The sequence below is a fragment of the Lagenorhynchus albirostris genome, chromosome 9 (genome assembly GCF_949774975.1).
Source record: "Lagenorhynchus albirostris chromosome 9, mLagAlb1.1, whole genome shotgun sequence".
Taxonomy (NCBI): domain Eukaryota; kingdom Metazoa; phylum Chordata; class Mammalia; order Artiodactyla; family Delphinidae; genus Lagenorhynchus; species Lagenorhynchus albirostris.
Window position 1 is genome coordinate 32,260,658 of NC_083103.1, and position 22,029 is coordinate 32,282,686.

The window sequence follows — 22,029 nt, forward strand, 5'->3', positions numbered from 1 at the left end:
CAATTAGCAATTGAGATTAATATACTTTTTGCTCAACAGAGAGATTAAAGAGGTAAACTTCAAAATAAGAACTATTATAATTTACTGTATAAAATTTTGAATGAAAATCTTAGCGCCCTTTTGGAAAATCATAATTAGCAAAGTAAAACCCAAATGTGATATGAGAAAAAGCTTGGTAGAATTAGGAAGTATAATGCATTGATTGCTGACACCTCAGGGTGCCACAGCACTGTCATACATGAATACTGGGGGAAAAAAATTGACTTTCCACATTTCCCTTGAGGTAACGAGAGAATTCATGATGCTGTGCCCAGTGTGATACCCTGAGGATTCCATTTATGTCCCTCCCACCTAAACACAACGGTACCTCTAATCTTCTCTCAGGCTTGCTTACGACCAACATCAAAAACGGGGACAAAAAGTTTATCTTTATATTTCTGTCTGCATATATTAAAAGAAAATACTAGAAGGGAAGATGAAGGCAATCAGCACTTGCTGATTCACATACACTATCTATACAACCACCACTTCTATAGTGTAGTAATGATTACCATTTTGCAGCTGGGAAAATAGCTCAAAGAGTTTACTCAACTCAAGAGTAGAAAGAGCCTGGATTCTATCCAAGTTAGTGTTAGAACTACAAACACTTGGTTATCAATATTATGATCAAAAAGAATGATCCTTTTTTTAAACAATAATAGATAATACTTATTGTGAATTTAATATATGCCAGACACTATTGTAAGTTGATAATTTACTTGTATCAGTTCACTAGGTTCTCAAAATAACTGTATTATACAGAAGCTATCTCATTAATCTCATTTTACAGGTGAGAAAAGAAGAGACATATGTTTCTTCTCTTGTTCAAATCCATACTGAAATTGACAGTATTAAACACAGAGGCCTGGATCCAGAGTCTCTGCTTTTAATTGATGCACAATCCTTCCTCTTATATGGGCTGGAAATGAAGATATAAGAACAGTTGTGAATAAAATACAGGCTTAATAAATGCCTAAAATAGGTAAGACCAATCCAAGTGCTCCCATTTTTTTCCCATTACTCAGAATATTTGATTGTGCTTCTCTTTTCACAGCCTAGTAGATAATTTTAAATGAGAAAATGTTTATGCCCCATTAAGTAGCAATACAGTTTCCATTTTCATTAAATTGCTTATTAAAAAGAAATATGAAAATTTTAGATTGTAATGTGGGTTTTTTTTTTTTTTGGTGTACTGTTTGAGAATAATGCTTCTATATCACCAGCCTCCTTTCCTCTCTCCTTTTGTCCTATATTCACTTTAAAGTCAAAAGACATTTAAGTTGGTAACTAGTAAAAGAAAAAAACAAAAATGAAAACAAAAACAGAACCAGAACCGGTGGGCCTGCTGATCAGTCAGAAGCACCTACATGGTGCCAAGTAGTTACTGACATATACCTTGCTGACTGGAAAGATAAGCCATGCCCAGGCCCCATGGAGGAAAAGAACAAATCAGAGTGGGAAGCCGATTTCCAAACACAAGTCAGCAGGAACTTGAACATTTTTCCCACTAACAAAGAGAAGAAACTATTCATAAAATTATTGACACTTTTCTCTCGAAATTATTAACATCACTGTTAATGCCCCTCATGATTTGGCACCATTTTTTCTTTCCCCAGTATCTTCTGGCCTCTTTCCACATTTACCATACATTTCAGCAAGTTCCTCTGACAACTTATTAAACAGTAATGCATGTTAGACTGTTTTCTCAAGAAAGACAGCATTCCTCACTTACTCACTGACTCTTCCCTTCCTTCCTTCTTTCCTTCATTTCTACAAATATTTACTAACTACCAAGTGTAGACTTTGACGTAATGCCCTCAAGATCTAATCCAGTGTCACTCTTGCATGAAGCTGGTCCCAATGTAGTAATTATTCTATTGATCTGTGGCCCTCCTTCACGACCCCTCCCCCAAGAGTGGTAGATAAAGTGCTTATACAACACTTACCATAATGTATTAAAATTAATTGTAAACTATCCTATCACTGTTACTGACAGGGCATGGCAACTTACCATCCAATTTTTTTTCCCCTGTGCCTGCTACAAACTATCAGCTGTGATGAGTGAAAAAGAGGGCGGGGTAGGGGGGGCCGGAGATGTTAAACAACAGATGCAAATACCCTCTTTCAGAGGTCCATATACAAAAGAAACATCAGTAAGTTAAGTGAAAAGTCTGAAAGGGAACTCAAATCACCTCATTTCAAATGCTGGTTTTCACAACACCAATGTCTATAGAATTTTTAAATTGAGAAAAAGAAAAGTTTCACATCATTAATTAAATGCCCTAGGGCCTTGTAATTTAAAGTGTGGCTCATAGACCAATACAGTCAGCACTGCCTAGGGTCTTGTTTGAAATGCGGAATCTCAAGCCCCATCCCAGACTTACTGAATCAGAATATCCGTTTAACAAGACACACAGGTGATCCCTACACATGTTAAAATGTATGAAACACCAACAGACCATCCTCATTCAGTAAAGCTGGGTATTATTATTAAAACAGCCAAAATTGAATAGGCAGTCTATAAGACTGTTCTTGATTGCTACCAAACTCTTACACGTTAAGATAACATTAAAATCTAAGCAGTATGCAAATAAAAGGGCTCAAGTGAAAACATTAAATATAAGGTAGCTGTTATCCACAATGTATCTAAAGTAAAAACAAATTCAATACCTGAAGAAAGGGGGAGAATTGTAATATTAAGTTAACATAGGTTCTGCCCAGCTTGAAACAAAAAAATCCAGAGGGCTATTTTCAATATAATTATTTTAGAAGATTTTACAGATTTTAATGAATAAATTATCAGTATATCGGCATATCAAATTTGTCCAAGATAAACCCAAGCACGAAACCAAATTATTATAGCAAAGGCTTCTTACACAACTAATTAGATTAGATTAGAGACAATTTCCATTTATTATTCCTGCAAACAATATGTTAAAGGCAGTTGGAAAAGAGAATGTAATCTTTCATCTCTCTGACACCAGACAATGGTCAACTGCAATTATATTAAGAAATTGCATCTAGCTCTTGGCCTCTATATCCATCTTTAATAAAAAGACTCATGTAAAACTTTATTAGGAAAAAATATATATATACCCCAACAATTTCATTTCTGAAAAGCTATTATGCCTTTAGTCCTTGATTGCTATATAAATACTAAAAAGCATGAGCTGTTTTCTCTGTAGAATGTTCTGAAGATCCTTTTGCCTTTGTTTATAAATAAAATTTTAAAATATATATTTGCCTAAAATGAAGGAGATGAACTGATCTGCGCCAGGCTTCCAAGTCAACTCTGTATCTTAAAGGAGAAATAAAAGGGCCTGGAATACAGTTTTATATATCCCAGAGACTGCAAAGTATGAAGGCCTGAGTTGAAAAGATGTGACACATTTCTTGAATGAGACTAAGAAAAATATTTGTTTAGACTCTGAAAAAGTGACCTGGTATTATCCTAAGAAGCGTACTTCCCTCTGGAAAAACAAAAACAAAAACAAAATAAATTCATTGATAATGGAATGTGTGTAAAATATTTCGCAGAATTCATTTGCATATATAATCTCATTTGATTCTGTTAAATAACTTTGAAGTGTGTGTATTGATATTATCCATAGTTTACTAAAAGAGGAATTGATAACCAACAAGGCTAAGTGACTACTTAACCTCAGTTTGCAGGTAAGAGAAAGATAATAAAGAACCCAATTCCCTGACTGCAACCACACATTCTTTTTGCCACATCAAGCTACATTCACTAAGGAAGAAGAAATGGACAAAATATTCAGTAGATGATGGCTTAGGGTTGATATAAGTAAGACTTTTTACATATAGATTAGGCAAAGCTGTGAAATAGAAGTGCCTTTCCCTTTCTCTTGCAGCATGCAAAGCACTCTTAGGTCCCATAGTAGGTGCTTCGTAATTATGCTATAAGTTTTATCTGACTTGCTGCAAGAAGCAATGATGACGCTAAAAGATTTTACCCAAAATATGATCATAGAGTTTCTGCACATCATATAATATATCCCATATGGATTTTCCCAGCCTTGGGGAATTTTCATACTTCTGCTTCTAGAGGAGTTGGAGTAGCAATGGTTGGAGCAGGGTGGGAGGATATGCTAGTTGTGACTTTCACAAAAGAAAAGATTATTGCTGGTTGCCCGAGGCAGTGGGTGGGAGGTGGATGAAATAGGTAAAGGGGGCCAAATGATACAAACTCCCAGTTATAAAATAAATAAGTCATGGGGATGTAATGTACATCATGGTGATTATAGTTAGTAATACTCTATTGCACATTTGAAAGTTATTAAGAGAATAATCTTTCTTAAAAGATCTTATCACACATATCCAATTGTAAATATTTATGGTGATGGATATAACTAGACTTACTCTGGTGATCAATCCGCAACATATACAAATATCAAATCATTATGCTGTACACCTAAAACCAATGTAATGTTATTTGTCAATTATACCTTAATTTAAAAAAAAGAAGAGATTATGCGATTGGGAAGACTGAAAAATGTGTGCTGGTGACTGTAAATTTTGGTATCTGGCTAAGTAGCATGAATTGCAAGCATTGAAATGATTTTCATTGCCTACTCAAATAATGCACCCCACTTTGCCTTCCCAGGTTATTTCATCATTAGGAGTAAACTGAGTTCTACTCTTGGCTAAGAAACCACAAATGTTCCTGGGACTGAAAAACAATTACATCATGTTAAATTCTCTTTGTGAAAGGGTCTCATTGGTGTGGGCATGAAGAATAGAAAGGGCAAAGAATACAGAGACAAAGAATAAAGAGGGAACCAAAAGAAGAGACTGTGGGGAAAAACACATTACTTTATAGAATGAGCTTGGAATCTCTGTGGGAATCAGATAGATATACAAAAAATCAACTATAATTGAGCGTGAGAAGGGGATTCTTCATCAGAATTTTGTAAGAAGGAAAAAACCCTGCTTTAGAATATTGTGAATCTTAATCACTGAACATTTACAATCAGAGACAATGTGGTCAGGGAGATTAGCCAAAATTGTGCAAGAGACTAGAGTTGGAGGTATTACAAGATCCTTCCAATGTGAAGGTTCTACATTGTTGAAAACTTATGTAACAAGTTGATCTGACTTGTTTCTCAAATGGGGTTTGTTAAATTCAAATTATAATGGTAGGGAAGAAGATAAAGAAGAAATCTTTAGAGACATATCAGGGTCAATGATTGAAGTGATAGTGTTGCCATGGTAAAAGACTCCCAGTGTATAGTACTTATGGATTCTGCTCTTGCTGTCATAAGCTGTACATTCCTTTCTATAAACTATGAAATTTATGGAGAACTGTTCTATTTAAAATTCCTCTAAACTATCGGTTGCAGTAGCTTTCCATGCAATTACCTTCAGTGGTAATTGCTTTCTTCTCTTTTATTATGGGTAGGTCAACAAACACTCTTGTAACTGAGTAAAAGCAATGAAATGAAATGAAGAGTAAAGTAAATTCACAAATATGCTTCTCAAATGTCTCCTGCCAAGACAAAGGAGAACATCTAAATGTGTTACCAAAAGAAGAAGTACTCAAAGGAGAAAAATAACTTGCCCTTGTTTTCTGAAATTATGGTTGGCATCACCACTAAGATAAAGGATATAGAAAACAAGGCATTTAAAAAAATGTATGAGTGAAATTGCTGTGTGTTTTCTTCACTGTTCTTTCTTTTAATTTTATATTCAAAATAAAGAATTATGTTTAGAATAGAGATCTTACTGTAATTGCTTTCTATTTTAATTAGAGATGAAAAGCTATCTGAGGATGTAATATGTCCCTGAGCAGTGCTTCTAGGTGCTCAAATTTGACTCTACAAAAGGTCATAATTTCTAATCTATAATTTCAGAACCAAAGACAATTTCTGCTCAGAAGCACATGTTGAACTTTCAGTGTGCCCAGAAGAAACATGTTTCTCACTGAAAAAAAAAATGTTTTAATGTACTAAAAAATAGAAGCATTTAGGACCTAAAGAAACCAGTGCATCAATTAGTGGCTGTTGTGCCTAGAACTGAAATAGCAGTATACCAGGCAAGTCCCACGAAAAGAGTGACTTTCCCCAAAGGTCTCACGATGGCACCACTGCTCTATATATGCTCCAAGCAAGGACCTGTGCAAAGTCAGCTGAACTTAGTAAAGGCTGAGGGCCCCTCAGAATGGGAGGACAGCTGGCTAAGCCAAGACATACATGCAACATGATGGACAGGAGAAGAATAGGTAGAAAAGGTCAGCAACACAAGGCTCATCCCAGCATCTCAGACACAAGGAGAAACATTCTAGGGCTGGTCTAAAGTTAATTGTCGAGCTGTTTGGAAGATGGCGGAGGAGTAAGGCATGGAGATCACCTTCCTCCCAACAAATACATCAGAAACACATCTACATGTGGAACAACTCCTACAGAACACCTACTGAATGCTGGCAGAAGACCTCAGACCTCCCAAAAGGCAAGAAACTCCCCAGGTACCTGGGTAGGGCAAAAGAAAAATGAAAAAAAAAAAAAGACAGAGACAAAAGAATAGGGACAGGACCTGCAACTCTGGGAGGGAGCTGTGAAGGAGGAAAAGTTTCCACACACTAGGAAGCCCCTTCGCGGGCGGAGACTGCGGGTGGCAGAGGGGGGAAGCTTCGGAGCCAGAGGTGAGCGCAGCAACAGGGGTGCGGAGGGCAAAGCGGAGAGATTCCCGCACAGAGGATCGGTGCCGACCAGCACTTACCAGCCTGAGAGGCTTGTTGGCTCATGCACTGTGGTGGGAGGGGGCTGGGAGCTGAGGCTCGGGCTTTGGAGGTCAGATCCCAGGGAGAGGACTGGGGTTGGCTGCAGGAACACAGCCTGAAGGGGGCTAGTGCACCACAAGTAGCCGAAGGGAGTCAGGGAAAAAGTCTGGACCTGCCGAAGAGGCAAGAGGCTATTGTTTCGGGGTGCGTAAGGAGAGGGTATTCCTTCCCTGTGTGCCCACAGAAGGCAGAGCACCGCCCAAGTGAGCTTCAGAAACGGGCGTGAGCCGCAGAAATCAGCTCGGACCCCAGAGACGGGCATGAAACGCTAAGGCTGCTGCTGCAGCCACCAAGAATCCTGTGTGCGAGCACAGGTCACTGTCCACACCCCCCAGGAGCCTGTGCGGCCCACCACTGCTAGGGTCTTGTGATCCAGGGACAACTTCCCTGGGAGAACACACGGCGTGCCTCAGGCTGTTGCAATGTCATGTTGGCCTCTGCCGCCGCAGGCTTGCCCTGCATTCCAATTATGACTACCGTACCCCTCCCTCCCCCCAGCCTGAGAGAGCAAGAGAGCCCTAATCAGCCGCTGCTTTAACCCTCTCATGTCTGGGCAGGAACAGGTGCCTGAGGGCAACCTACATGCAGAGGCAGGGCCAAAACCAAAGCTGAACCCCAGGAGCTGTGCAAACAAAGAAGAGAAAGGGAAATCTCTCCGTGCAGCCTCGGGAGGTGCAGATTAAATCCCCATAATCAACTTGATGTACCCTGCATCTGCGGAATACCTGAATAGACAACGAATGTTCCCAAAATTGAGGCAGTGGACTTTGGGAGCAAAAGTAGACTTGGGATTAGCTGTCTGAGACTGATTTGTTTCTGATTTTTATATTTATCTTAGTTTAGTTTTTAGTGCTTGTTATCATTGGTAGATTTGTTTATTGGTTTTGTTGCTCTCTTCTTTTATTTTTTTATCTTTAAAAATTTTATTATTTTTATTTTATTATTATTTTATTTTACTTTATTTTATTTTTTTTTTCTTCATTTTTTTTTTCTTCCTTTTATTCCTAGCTGTGTGGTTGGCAGGGTCTTGGTGCTCCAGCTGGGTGTCAGGCCTGAGCCTCCAAGGTGGGAGAGCCCAGTCCAGGGCTGGACCACCAGAGACCTCCCAGCCCCATGTAATATCAATTGCTGAGAGCTCTCCCAGAGATCTCCATCTCAACACTAACACCCAGCTCCACCCAACGGCCAGCAAGCTCCAGTGCTGGACTCCCTATGCCAAACAACTAGCAAGACAGGAACACAACCCAACGCATTATCAGAGAGGCTGCCTAAAATCATTCTAAGTTCACAGACACCCCAAAACACACCACCAGACATGGTCCTGCCCACCAGAAAGAAAAGATCCATTCTCACCCCAGAACACAGGTGCAAGTCCCCTCCACCAGGAAGTCTATACAAGCCATGGAACCAACCTCACCAACTGGGGGTAGACACCAAAAACAACGGGAGCTATGAACATTCACACTGTGAAAACAAGACCCCAAACACAGTAAGTTAAACAAAAGAGAAATATGCAGCAGATGAAGGAGCAAGGTAAAAACCCACCAGACCAAACAAATGAAGAGGAAATAGGCAGTCTGTCTGAAAAAGAATTCAAAGTAATGATAGTAAAGATGATCCAAAATCTTGGAAATAGAATGGAGAAAATACAAGAAACGTTTAACAAGGGGCTAGAAGAACTAAAGAGCAAATAAACAATGATGAACAACACAAATACATGAAATTAAAAATTCTCTAGGAGTCATTAGCAGAATAACTGAGGCAGAAGAACGGAAAAGTGACCTAGAAGATAAAACAGTGGAAATAACTGCCGCAGAGCAGAATAAAGAAAAAAGAATGAAAAGAATTGAGGACAGTCTCAGAGACTTCTGGGACAACATTAAATGCACCAACATTTGAATTATAGGGGTCCCAGAAGAAAAAGGGAGAAAGGAAGGATCTGAGAAAATATTTGAAGAGATTATAGTTGAAAACTTCCCTAACATGGGAAAGGAAATAGTCAATCAAGTCTAGGAAGCACAGAGAATCCCATACAGGAAAAATCCAAGGAGAAACACGCCAAGACACATATTAATCAAACTATCAAAAATTAAATACAAAGAAAAACTATTACAAGCAGCAAGGGAAAAACAACAAATAGAGTCTGTCATACAGAGTGAAGTAAGTCAGAAAGAGAAAAACAAATACCATATGCTAACACATATATATGGAATCTAAAAAAAAAAAAGTGGTTCTGAAGAACCTAAGGTCAGGACAGGAATAAAGATGCAGAGGTAGAGAATGGACTTGAGGACACAGGGAGGGGGAAGGGCAAGCTGGGACAAAGTGAGAGAGTGGCATGGACATATATACACTACCAAATGTAAAATAGATGGCTAGTGGGAAGCAGCTGCATAGCACAGGGAGATCAGCTCGGTGCTTTATGACCACCTAGAGGGGTGGGATAGGGAGGGTGGGAGGGAGGCGCCAGAGGGAGGGGATATGGGGATATATGTATACGTATAGCTGATTCACTTTATTATACAGCAGAAACCAACACAATATTGTAAAGCAATTATGCTCCAATAAAGACATTAAAAAAATAAAGTTAATTGTCTTCATTTTGATTCTCTGCAGAAAAATTCACACTTATGCCTTATTTCCTAACATTTCTTAGCCTTTAGACCATTTCTCTACAAAGACTTTGCAAATATATAACATTTATCATTTGCTACAATGGTAAGACACTGGTGAGCAAATACTGCAGAGTGTCCTTCTAGAGACTGAAGGCTGGCTATAGGCAAAATATTTAGAGCTCATTCAGGGATGGCAGATAGGTACCAACCATGACTGACTTTTAGGAGCTGCTTGGAATGAGGATGATGTCAAGCCTAGACCCAAGCTCAGTGGAAAATAACCCCATGACCCTTTAGCAAGGTATTGGATAGGCAGGCACAGGGTATGGGGTAGGGACACACAAAGATATTCACTTTTTAAAATGTATTTACAATATCTGGCTTAAATCACTTAACATGTTTTATTTTCCTATGGGAAAAGTCATAACTTTTTTTTCAAATCTCAAATTAATGATAAAATTTCATTAAAATGGTAAAATTTAAAAACATATTTAAAGTTATAAACATTTTCTAAAAATAATTTCTAACACAATCATCAGCCTGGCAGTTATAGAATACACCTTAGTTTTCTAATAAGTGAACAGAGTAGGAAAGAAAAAGACAGAAACTTGAAACAAGCACAGTATTCTCAATAACAACCAGAGAAAACTCTGCTTACCATTGCCTAAAAGTGCTTAGCATGGTAGAAGGTGAGGGCCAATATGTAAAGCAATGATTCCTAAACTGTTAAACTTTGGATAGGTATAGACCATTTGATAATCTGATAAATTATATAAGCTCCTCTCCAAGAAAAATGCCATATGTAAACCTATAAAAATATTCTGAGGAGTCAATATCTTCCTGAAATTCATCCATTGACTTCAAATCCCTTGCTAAAGTGTGAAGAAATCCTGGTGAAATGGGAAAAAAAAAAACAAAAACAAATAAAACAACACTTTGCTCAGTGCCTGACAGATAACACGTGCTCAATCAATAATTTTTGAGAAATGAACAAACATGAAGTCAGGAAGCTTAGATTGAAGTTGTGTTATCATAGATAAGTCACTTTAAAGCTCTAGGCTTGGTTTCTTAAGAAATCTTGTACTTTTAGTGATTTTCAGTATTTGGAATATTCTCAACATTTTCAGAGAAAAATTAATGTTTAATAAATTTAAATTTGCTATGACTTCTGATAAGAAGCATGTCCTTTTAAAACCTGCATATATACTCCATTATCTGATGAATAATAAGAAAATAAGTGAGGCTAGTTGGCTTTTGTGCTTTAAAACATGGAAGGAGCACACCTGAAACGTTGGGTTGATTTGGACAAGGTCAGTTAAATTTCTCCTGTTTCTTACCACAGAACATACCTCTATACTATAGTTTTAAAAACGAGTAGGTTAGATAATAATAATAATATAGGGAGTCAGAAAAAAAAAACTCTGTTTCAAGCAGTTGCAAATTCTAAACTGAAAACAGCCTATTTTTGTACTGAAAATGCTTGTTTTTTAAGCAAATGCATTGAATATTAGTTACCAACAGATTATTTTTTACATCAACAAGTTATATTTCCAGCTAAGCATATTTGCCCTTTTAATCTTTGAATTAGTACAGTAGAAAATATTTCTGAAAAGTATAATCCATAGATTCCCCCTAAGAAGCAAAGTAGAAATATAACTGAAAAATGTGATATAGTGGAGTCACAGGACTTAGATTAGAATAAAACTCTGCCACTTACTAGTTCTATGATTTCAGATAAGTCTTTTACCTTCTCTAGGCCTTGTTTTTCTGATACACGCTAAGGTGACAGTATCAGCTGCCCTGACTGACTCATAAAATTATTTTGAGGCACAAATGAATGTGTTTTGAAAATTAAAGTTTGTTAAATCATGGAAGAAAATAAAATCAGTACCCCCTTTAACCTCTCCTGTAAGGTGTCTATATTTTTAGGGCCAAAACTCACTTAACTGGAGATAAATTGACACATAACAAATGAGTGGCACTGAAAATGCTTTTGCTCATTTAAAAAAATGGTTTAACACGTGGATGAGGTAAATGTAAGTTAATGAAAGACAGATGCACAAAAATTATCTTAATTTATACAAGGGTTTAAAAATTAAGTGACAACTGCTTCACAAAATTCCTTTATAGAAGACTCAAATCATCAGAAAATAATCTGACACTTGTTGGATCCATACTTGGGAATTCATGTGGCAATATTCCTGTTTTCAGAAGCAGATACCAGTTGAACACATCTGGTTTCTAGAGAAAATACCAATGAGAACACATGCCATTTTGATGTCAGAGTTTCAAAATGAGTGTTATCTGGTCTATCACCAAACGCGGCAGAATAATTGTCAGAATTTTGATACAGTGGTATAACTATGCTATAGAAATAGTTATCAAAGGAATAACTATAAATTTCTGTCAAATATACTTGAGCCAAGAAACTCTCAGTTCAATTTTAAATAAATAACTAAATAAATATTAAAATAAATAAAATAGTGATGGTTTCAATCTGTTAATAAATTAGCTTCGCAAATAAATATTTTGGTGGCCTGGAGTAATTTCAAACTTCTCAAGGCCTCAATACCCTTGTGGTAAAATGGATTCTACAACTTCTCCTCTCTGTCTCATGGAGATTGTAGTGAGGATCAAATGAAATAATGTACATCACAGCACTGGGTACAGTATAAAATGCTAAATACATATAAGGCATTATTTTTATCGATAGGCTATAAACTTCATGTAGGCAGTAATTTAAATAATTCATTATTGTGTTTGAAACACTGAATAACATATAGTTTTTATGAAGTTGGTTTTATTGAATAACTAATAGAAATAGTCGCAATATCGGTATCCCTCACTGGAAATCTAATATGTCATAGTTCTTTTCATAAAAGAGCTAGATGCATCCAAATAGAATGTCTCAGAAGATTGGAACGCAGGGAAAAAGATGGATACTGGGACCAAAAACGTCTATGCATTTGAAGGTCAGGACATCGGCAAAGATTTTGCAAGTACCAGAGGACAAAGCAAGATGGATTATTCAATATGTGCTACAACTAGTAAGCAATAGAAAGATGGTCAGGAGTTTAGAGAGTGAAGAACAGACAAATAACAAAATGAAGAGCCAGTCACCAGGGAGACCACAGGAAGTAAGAGAAAGAAAGAAAAAAAAAAAGGCAGGGGAGAGGATTAGACCCAGACTGTGAACATGAATGTATATGATAGATGTAAATCCTTTCTCAGTTATACCCAATATCTACTCTATTGATGACCTTGGACAATTAACTTTTTGGCCTCACTTTATACACACACACGTCCCCCCCAATACACACATCATGTGTGTATATACATATACACACACAAATACTCAATGCATCATACGTATATACCTAAGTTGTTTTGAGGAGTAAGCATGTTTAGTGCTCAATATATATCAGTTGTTATCATTACTAGAGATGTTTTAATTCTACAGATTCAAGGTTACACATCTAGGATGAAGCAATAAAAATTTTTTAAAGAAACACATTCTTTGGGCATATTTACCATCAACATATCATGTATTATTTTCTGTATATGTACTATAAACACAATATTAAATGAGGATTGACGTGATGCTTATGATGCTCTTTAAAGAGACCAAATGTTGGCAACATGACATGTGGAACAGAACCTTCAGCAAAGGCATAAATATATTGGTCTCCACACAGGAAAAGTCAGTCCAGGAAGCTGTCATGGCCAAAATATACGTTCAAAAGGCTGCCCACCCAGAATGTATCTAATCTTTAGCCTATAGAACATGAAAGTGAGTTCAGAGATAATTTCCATTTAAACTCAGTAACGTCTCCTTCTGAAAATCTGGTATCAAAACTCAAACAGTCTCGCATTCCCTACCTCAATAGGCAAGTTGATAAATTTAATTTTTGGTGACTAGGGAGCATTATGTAAATTGTTTTGAAGTGACCAAAACAACAACAAAAAAGTACGTAAGTGAAATTGAGTGGCTTACATTTTAAAATAAATGTTTAAGCTGCCCAGTAATCATATTTAGGGCAAACTAAAACAGTAATTTTCATTTTATAATTTCTCAAACAACAAAGTTTGTTACTGCTTTACTGCATGTATTATTTAGTTAATTACTGCGATGAACTGAATTGTGTCTCCCCCCAAACTCATATGTTGAAAGCCTACCCCCTAATGTGACTTTACTAGAAGATGGGGCCTATAAGGAGGTAATTAAGGTTAAATGAGATCCTAAGGGTGGGACCCTGATATTGTAGGATTAGTGTCCTTATAAGGAGAGACATAAGTGAGCTCACTAGTTCTCCTCCGTGTGAGGACACAGTGGGAAGGTGGCTGCTGCTAACCAGGAAGAGGGCTCTCACTAGAAACCAAACCCTGCCAGACTTGATCTCAGACTTTCCAGCCTCCAGACTGTGAGAAAATAAATTTCTGTTGTTTAAGCCACTGGGTCCATGGTATTTTTTTATGTCAGCCTGAGCAGACTAACATATTTATTTACCTATTCACTTATTCTTGTTTCTTTAATGAGAATACCCAGTTCTCTGGGTATTCCTAAAGTCTTAACTAAACACAACATTTTTTTTTTCTTACTACACTGATGGGTAGTCAACTGTTATAATTTTCTTAAGAAAGTTGACCTCAGCAAGATGAAGGGCTAGGAGATCCCAACACTTTTCTCCTCCTCTCAAAAAACCCAGCAAAAATAGTAAAGGAACTATAAACTGATGAAAATATCTCAGGAAAAACTCTAGACTACAATGAGGAAGTAGCAAAAACACTGTAGAGCTCAAAAACTGATGATGGTTGCATAGAAAAGCATAGGAAGCATTTTACCTTCAGCACTCCATCTCCCAGTCTAGAGCAGCTTAGTGCCAGGAGGGGTCCCCACAGAAGAACTTCACCGCATAGGTAAAAGGAGAGCAGGAGAACCCCTGCAAGCCTCACCACTGTGGATTTGTATCATTTTCACCAACACTGATCCTGATGATGGAGCATCTCAGAGTCTCTGCTGCTGAATCTCCTCCCCAGGGCTGGGGCTATTGTTGCATGAGACCTGCCCTCAAAGGCCCCCAGTAGCCATTCTCTGGGATTGGGATGCCCCAGCATGTTGCCTCATATGAGACCAGAGCTTCTATACTGCTCTGAGATCTGCCTTGCTGGGTTCTCAGTTCCCAGCTCTGACTCATCATTTCTGGGGACCGGCTGACTGATGCTCTGAGTCCCACCCCAGGGTCCCAGGTCATAGCTCTGACCTGTTAGTGCCAGGGCTATGCTGCTGCTGGTCTGAGCCCCATCCTCTAGGTCCAACACAGATTTAATGGACCACCACCAGGGATATGTTACTGCTCTTCTGTGACTGCCCCCTGGGGCCAAAGTTGGGACTTTGTTCCATCATCCCAAGACTGTGCTGCTACTGTACCCTGACCCCAAGCCATTGCACACCCTACCACCCCAGGGTCCATGCTGCTGCTGTATCCTCCCTGCCTACCCCCAATCTGAGTCACTGTGGAGAGTCCCAGAGACTCAGACTACAGTTCCCCAGAGATCTGCAGATACTTACACAATGGACACCAATGCCATTGCTGCACAAGTGTACCTGTGCCTCAGGATCCTGGTACTGTTGTAGTTCCACATACATCTGATCCTAGGACTCCGGCTCCACTACTTCTCTGAGTGCCAGCACACCAGACCAGCCAATAAGAGGGATCAGCTTGGCTAGAACGTGTTCTCACAAGTGAAAAAGGAGAATAGGAGAATCTCAGCAGTCTTTGCCACTCAGGAAGTCAATAACCTTAGCCACCACCACCAACCACAGGACCTCGGCCGTCTTGAGCACAGTGGACCCCTATAGTCTGTGCTAACATTGACCTCAGCTGATGGAGCTGCATAGAGACTATTCTGCTGTGCTCTTTCAGGAATAAAAGGTACCCTCACAACCACATTTGGGGAAAGTCTTTCCTTACCAAAGCCAGGCCATTTGTGACAACCTAAGTGAAATAAGCCAGACAGAGAAAGAAAATACTGTATGTTGTCACTTATATGTGGAATCTTCAAAAAAATAAAAGGCTGATTTTATAGGAACAAAGAATTGAATGGTGGCTGCAAGGAGCAGAGAGGAGGGAAATGATGTGACGGATGTCAAAGTGTACAAATTTGCATTTATAAGAAGAATAAGTTCTGAGGATCAAATGTATAGCATGGTGACTGTGGTTAATAACGGGGTATTTATCATTCAAAATTGCTGAGAGTAGATCTAAATCTTTCTCACTACACACACAAATAGTTAACTACGTGAGGTGAGGGATGTGTTCATTATTTTGATCTTGGTAATCGTTCCACAATGTATTTGTACATCAAATCGTCATGCTGTACACTTTAAATATATATGATTATATTTGTCAGTTATTCCTCATTCAAGTTAAAAAATCCAAACTCCAAAAATAATGTCTATTAGGTTTCAATAACAAAATTTTTCAATAATTTTAGTGAATTACTTTATAGTTACATACACATTCAATAAAAAACTACACTTTGAGATAAAAATAAGAACACATTTTTCATCAGAGCGTTAATTAGAATCATCATACACACACTTTTTTAACTTTTTATTTTATATTGGAGTATAGTTGATTAAAAATGGTGTGCTAGTTTCAGGTGTACAGCAAAGTGATACAGTTATACATATATGTGGATCTATTCTTTTTCAAGTTCTTTTCCCATTTAGGTTGTTACATAATATTGAGCAGCATTCCCTGTGCTATACAGTAGGTCCTTGTTGGTTATGCATTTTTAAATACAGCAGTGTGTACATGTCAATCTCAAACTCCCTAACTATCTCTCCCCTGCCACCCTTGCCCCTGGTAATCATACGTTTGTCCTCTAAGTCTATGAGTCTATTCCTGTTTTGTAAATAAGTTCATTTGTATCACTTTTTTTAGAGTCCACATATAAGCGATAACATACAATATTTGTCTTTCTCTATCTGACTTACTTCACTCAGTATGACAATCTCTAGGTCCATCCATGTTGCTGCAAATGGCATTATTTCATTCTTTTAAATGGCTGAGTAATATTCCATTGTATATATGTGCCACATCTTCTCTATCCACATATATTCATAAGGAAAAAATTCACTTTTGGCACACATATCATAAAATTACACTTTTAAATTTTTATGAAGAAATTATAACTAAAAGATACTTTTATGTTTTAAAAAAGCAGAATATGTATAATATATAATCTATATTAACATACATATGTTAATCACAAAGCAGATTATGCCTAATACAAAAGGAACTAAACAGAAATACAAAATATTTCAAAACATTGAGTGTGCTCCAAGTGATGGGATTTTAAGTGTTTTTTTTTTTTTTGGCCTTATACATTTAGACATGTTTTGAAATTGTTCTATACTGAAAAAATAATTCTTCTGAAATTAAAAAAATAAGTATGTGTAAAAGTAAAATAGAGGAGCAAAATGGAGGGTAGGTATTTCAGAGAATATCAACTCCAAATTGAATCAAGGAAGATAAAAAGTAACTCAAGTCCTGGGCAAATAACAATCCGCAGGGCCTCAATTCTTTCCTTAGTACAGAATGTTTACTGCTGCTGGCAGCCTTCCCTAATCAAAAGCCAGCTCTCAAACATTAATAAGGACACTGAATTTATCAGTATGTCTTGCAATTGTCAGCACATGCCATTATTTTTAAGATAAGTTCACGTGCTTTAGCGGCAGGCATTGCTCCTTCAAAGATTATCTTCACTAAAAGCCATCAAATCTATTCAAAACTGAATAGATTCTCAGGAAACTACTTTCAGGGAAATAAAATATTTTGCTACTTATCTCAGGATTCAGCAAGTTATTGCCAAAAATATTTGTGGACTCATTTTAATAGGTTCATGGATGGATTCCTGTGGTCACAGACATTAGCTTCTACTCTCTACTGCCCTGACCTATCTATTTATGTATCCATGTACATACGTATGTATGTATGTATGTATTCATTCATTTATTTAACATATGTTTATACAATACCTAAAATGTGCACTGTTGATATAAAACTAAGCAAATGAGATGATATAAATGTAAGTTGTCATCAAGATGAGTGGATGAGTACATTATAGCAGAAATTTTTGGTTGCCTCTCCATTAACAATTAGATTTCTTTACTTCTAAAAAGAAGCAACCTTTCACAGTAGAAGCTGAAAACACTAAAGTCTCACTTTTGCATAGGGTCATGCCCAAGTTTGGGGAGACTTCTCAAAAAATGTTCCTCCTTTACAAAAATTATGACACTCAAGGACAAGAGTCTCCCCCCGCACCCTTTTCTTTGACTTTGTACACAGGTATATAGCTCTTTAGACACTATCACTCTATAATGAGGAATCAAAGCTTAGAACAAGTCAGTTATGTGAGGATCATGATATGAAAAAGTTTGAAACACAAACAAACAAAAAACTCTGGGTCCTGGTTGACATTGTTTAGCTACTGAATAAGTTAATTTAACTACTAAAATTGCCATGCTTCTAGATCTCATGTTATTGGAATTAATAAAAATTAAACAGTGTTTTGGGGAGAGAATATGGGAAGACATCCTAATTTGTGCAACTTCATGGTCTATTCATACACAATTCACTTGATTTCATATAAAAGTGCTCTTCTCAAAGTGGCCTAAAATAACAAGGCTTATGAATAATGTCTCATTTTTTCAAATAATACAGATATGCAACAAATCTTAATTTTGGTAATTTCTGAAAGTTGATAAATTACTAATCTATATTTAACAACTGTCATATTACAAAGAAGTAAATCATGGAAAATTATTGGATCTCATTCTTTTCTCCCAACTTTTCTTTCTATAACTCTTCAATTTGAGAAATGAAATTCAAAAAATTTAAAAAGCCTCATATGATCTTCTATCTTTACATAAATCTCCCAGCCTAATACCTAAAAGTTATCAGCTCTAGGGAGCTTGGAATTCTCTTATTATATTCCTGATCTTATTAAGTTAACCAAATCAGAGAACTAGACATTTCTTTGCAAATATGAACACACACACACACACTAGGTTTTTTTTTTTTTTTTGCCAATTTCAATTATTTGTTATTGATGACTGCAAAAAGCTAAGGCCAAGCTGAATGTAAAAGTTAAGATACCCTGAGCTTAAGAGTCTCAGTATGAAAGATTGAAGGTACACAGGCAAATATCTTGGATTTTATACTTTTATCTTATCTATTTATCACATGCAATGAGCAGTGCTGAGAGTCAGTAAGCATTAATGAGAATAAATTCAAAGTTTTCTTGGTGTGCTGGAGAATATCTTGTTATAGATGAGATTAAAGGAATGGCAGGAAGCATATTTATGAAAGACTAAATGGCAAAATGTGCCCAGATTCATGACTTGCATGGAATAAGGATTTAATAGATATTGGTTTACATAACAGGAACACCTTCCCATGATTCTAAGCCAAAAATAAATGTGTCAAATAAGAGAAGTCATTTCTTACTGTTTTAATCAGAAAAATTAAAGGATTTTCCAACCATTAGATAACACGAAGAATTTTCTGTACTTTAAACCTGATATTCATAGATTGGGATGATCATTGTAGTGAACACATTTTTGAAAAATAGATATTATGCACAAAGTAATTTGCACTTATTTATTAAACAAATTATTATTCCTACTACTAAGAGCCTAATACTCTATCACTCTACTGCATTTGGGAACGCAGATGGCACAATTAAAGGCACCTGCTTCTATCTCCTCTGCTCAACGGAGATAAAAGGAAATATCTCTATTAGTTTCTTCTTGCTACTATAACAAACTACCATGAACTAAGTGGCTTAAACAACAACACAATTTATTCTCTTTTTGTTCTGAAAGTCAGAAGTTTGAAATGAATTTTATGGAGCAAAATCAAGGTGTTGAAAGGGCTGTTTTTTCTGGAGGCTATAGGGGAAAAATCCTTTACATTGTCTTTCCGCCCCCAGCTTCTGTGGTTACATAATCTTCTTTTTACTTAGGCAGTTCTGTCTTACTCCTATTAAAAACTTGTGCGATTATACTAGATAACTTGGGATAATCTTCCCATCTTAAGATCCTTAACTGAATCACCTCTGCAAATTCTCCTTTGCCATAAAATATAACATTCACAGGTTCCAGGGATTAGCAAGTGGATATATTTGGGAGGCCATTAGTCAGTCAACCATAACCATAGTCTGTGATAGATGTCTACCTATGCATAGGCATTGATAGTCTTATAAAGTATCAATAACCAAAATCAATCAACCATGATTAAACATGAAGACTATAATAAGAAGATTTATAATAGGCATCTCTGGAAGTCAAGAATGTAAGTCACCAGTGGACCTCATCTGTGGAAACTTGTTCAGTTATATGCTCTCCTTAATGTAAATATTCTGAAAGACATGCCTCAATGTTGAATTAAAGTAACTGAAGCTTACAAAGGGACTTTAAACACTTTGGAATGAAGCCTGCCTTTGATTAAGAATGTACCTAGGAAACCATAACTGTGTTTATCTCCACTAATTAAGTAGGCAATAAAATGAACAAACCTTCAATTCAGTCAAATACAACTTTAATTCTTGTGAAAATCTGGAAATTAAATTTAAGCTAAATGATATTTTAGATAGTTTAGGTATTGAGCTAGCCAGTTGGAGCGGGTAGGGAGGAAGATGCTTACCTTAAATAATAAATCCTTCTTCCCATAACGAAGCTCCTTCAGCTGGGCTTGGATTTTTTTTGACTGTTAAAAAAAAAAAAAAAAGGATTAGTGACTTAATTTCATTTATATTTTCAAACTTGAATATTAAAATTCTTTTAAACTGCATAAGAATGAATTTTGCAGCCAAAGTAAAAAGAGCTCAACTAGTTTGGAAATGGTTTAGTCAGTTTGGGAAACTGTTTGGCAGTTTCTTATAAATATAAATTATACAGAAATTCTTTCTAGGTATTTACCTAAGAGAAATTATAATATATATATAAATGTTTACAGTATATTTATTCATAATAGTCAAAAGCTGGAAATATCCCACATGTCCATTAACTGATGAATAGTAAACAAATTATGGTACATCCATGAAATGAAATACCAAAATACGGTTAGGCATTTCTTAAAATAAATTAAGTCTGAAACGTAACAATATAGATGTATTTCAAATGTATCAGAGTATGTGAAAGAATCCAGTCACAAAAAGCTATATTTTGTATAATACCATATATATGATATTCTAGAAAAGACAAAAGACTAGGGACATAAATCAGGTTGGTAGTTGACGTGGACTGGGGGTTGGTGGTAGAGATTATAAAATATCAAGTGGGAACTTTGTAGGTGATGAAAATATCCTCTATCCTGAATACTGATCAAACCCATTAAAGTATATATGATGAATTCTATGTAAATTCCATCTCAATAAAATTCTATGTAAATTATATCTCAATAAAATTTAATTTTAAAAGTTGCTGGCCATAACAGTTACATGTAAAAAATGAAACTGAACATTCTCTAGCACCATATACAAAAGTAAACTCAAGATGGATTAAAGACATAAATGTAAGATTGGATACTATAAAACTCTTAGAGCAAAACATAGGCAGGACATAAATCATTGTAATAATTTTTTGGATCCATCTCCTAAAGCAAAGGTAACAAAAGCAGAAATAAACAAACGAGACCTAATTAAACTTAAAAGCTTTTGCACAGCAAAGGAAACCAACCACAAAACGATAAGACAACCTATTGAATGGAAGAAGATATTTGCGAATGATATGACTGATAAGGGGTTAATATCCAACATATACAAATAGCTCATACAACTCAACATCAAACAACAAAAACAACAACCTTATTAAAAAATGGGCAGAAGACTAATGAGAACCTACTGTATAGCACAGGGAACTCTACTCAATGCTGTGTGGTGACCTAATGGGAAGGAAATCTAAAAAAGCAGGGGTATGTGTATAACTGATTCACTTTGCTGTAGAGCAGAAAATAACACATTGTAAAGCAACTATACTCCAATAAAAAGTTTTTAAATAAAGGGCAGAAGAACTGAATAGACCCTTTTCCAAAGAGGAAATGCAGATGGCCAACAGGCACGTGAAAAGATGCTCAACACTGCTAATCATCAAGGACATGCAAATCAAAACCAGAAAGAGATATCACCTCACACCCGTCTGAATGGCCATCATCAAAAAGTCTACAAATAACAAATGTTGGCAAGGATGTGGAGAAAAGAGAACCCTAGTACACTGTTGCTGGTATTTTAATTTGGTGCAGCTACTATGGAAAACAATGTGGCGCTTACTCAAACAACTAAAAATAGAACTACCATATGACCCAGCAATCCCACTGTTGGGTATATATTTGAAGAAAATAAAAACACTAATTCAAAAAGATATATGCACTCCAATGTTCATAGCAGCATTACTTCAATAGCCAAGATATGGAAGCAACTTAAGTGTCCATCAACAGATGAATGGATAAAAAGAATGTGGTATAAATATATATAATGAAACATTATTCGGCCATAAAAAAGAATTAAATTTTG

The 22,029-nt window shown here is 36.5% G+C and overlaps 1 protein-coding gene across 1 annotated transcript in view; it reads right to left on the minus strand.

Moving 5' to 3' along the window:
* The window catches only part of LUZP2 (leucine zipper protein 2), a 445,330-nt gene that overhangs the window by 85,603 nt on the left and 337,698 nt on the right, over positions 1–22,029 (minus strand). The window contains exon 7 of the mRNA XM_060157750.1: positions 20,163–20,225. Coding sequence (XP_060013733.1) covers positions 20,163–20,225 — 63 coding nt within the window. The remainder of the gene's footprint in view (positions 1–20,162; positions 20,226–22,029) is intronic.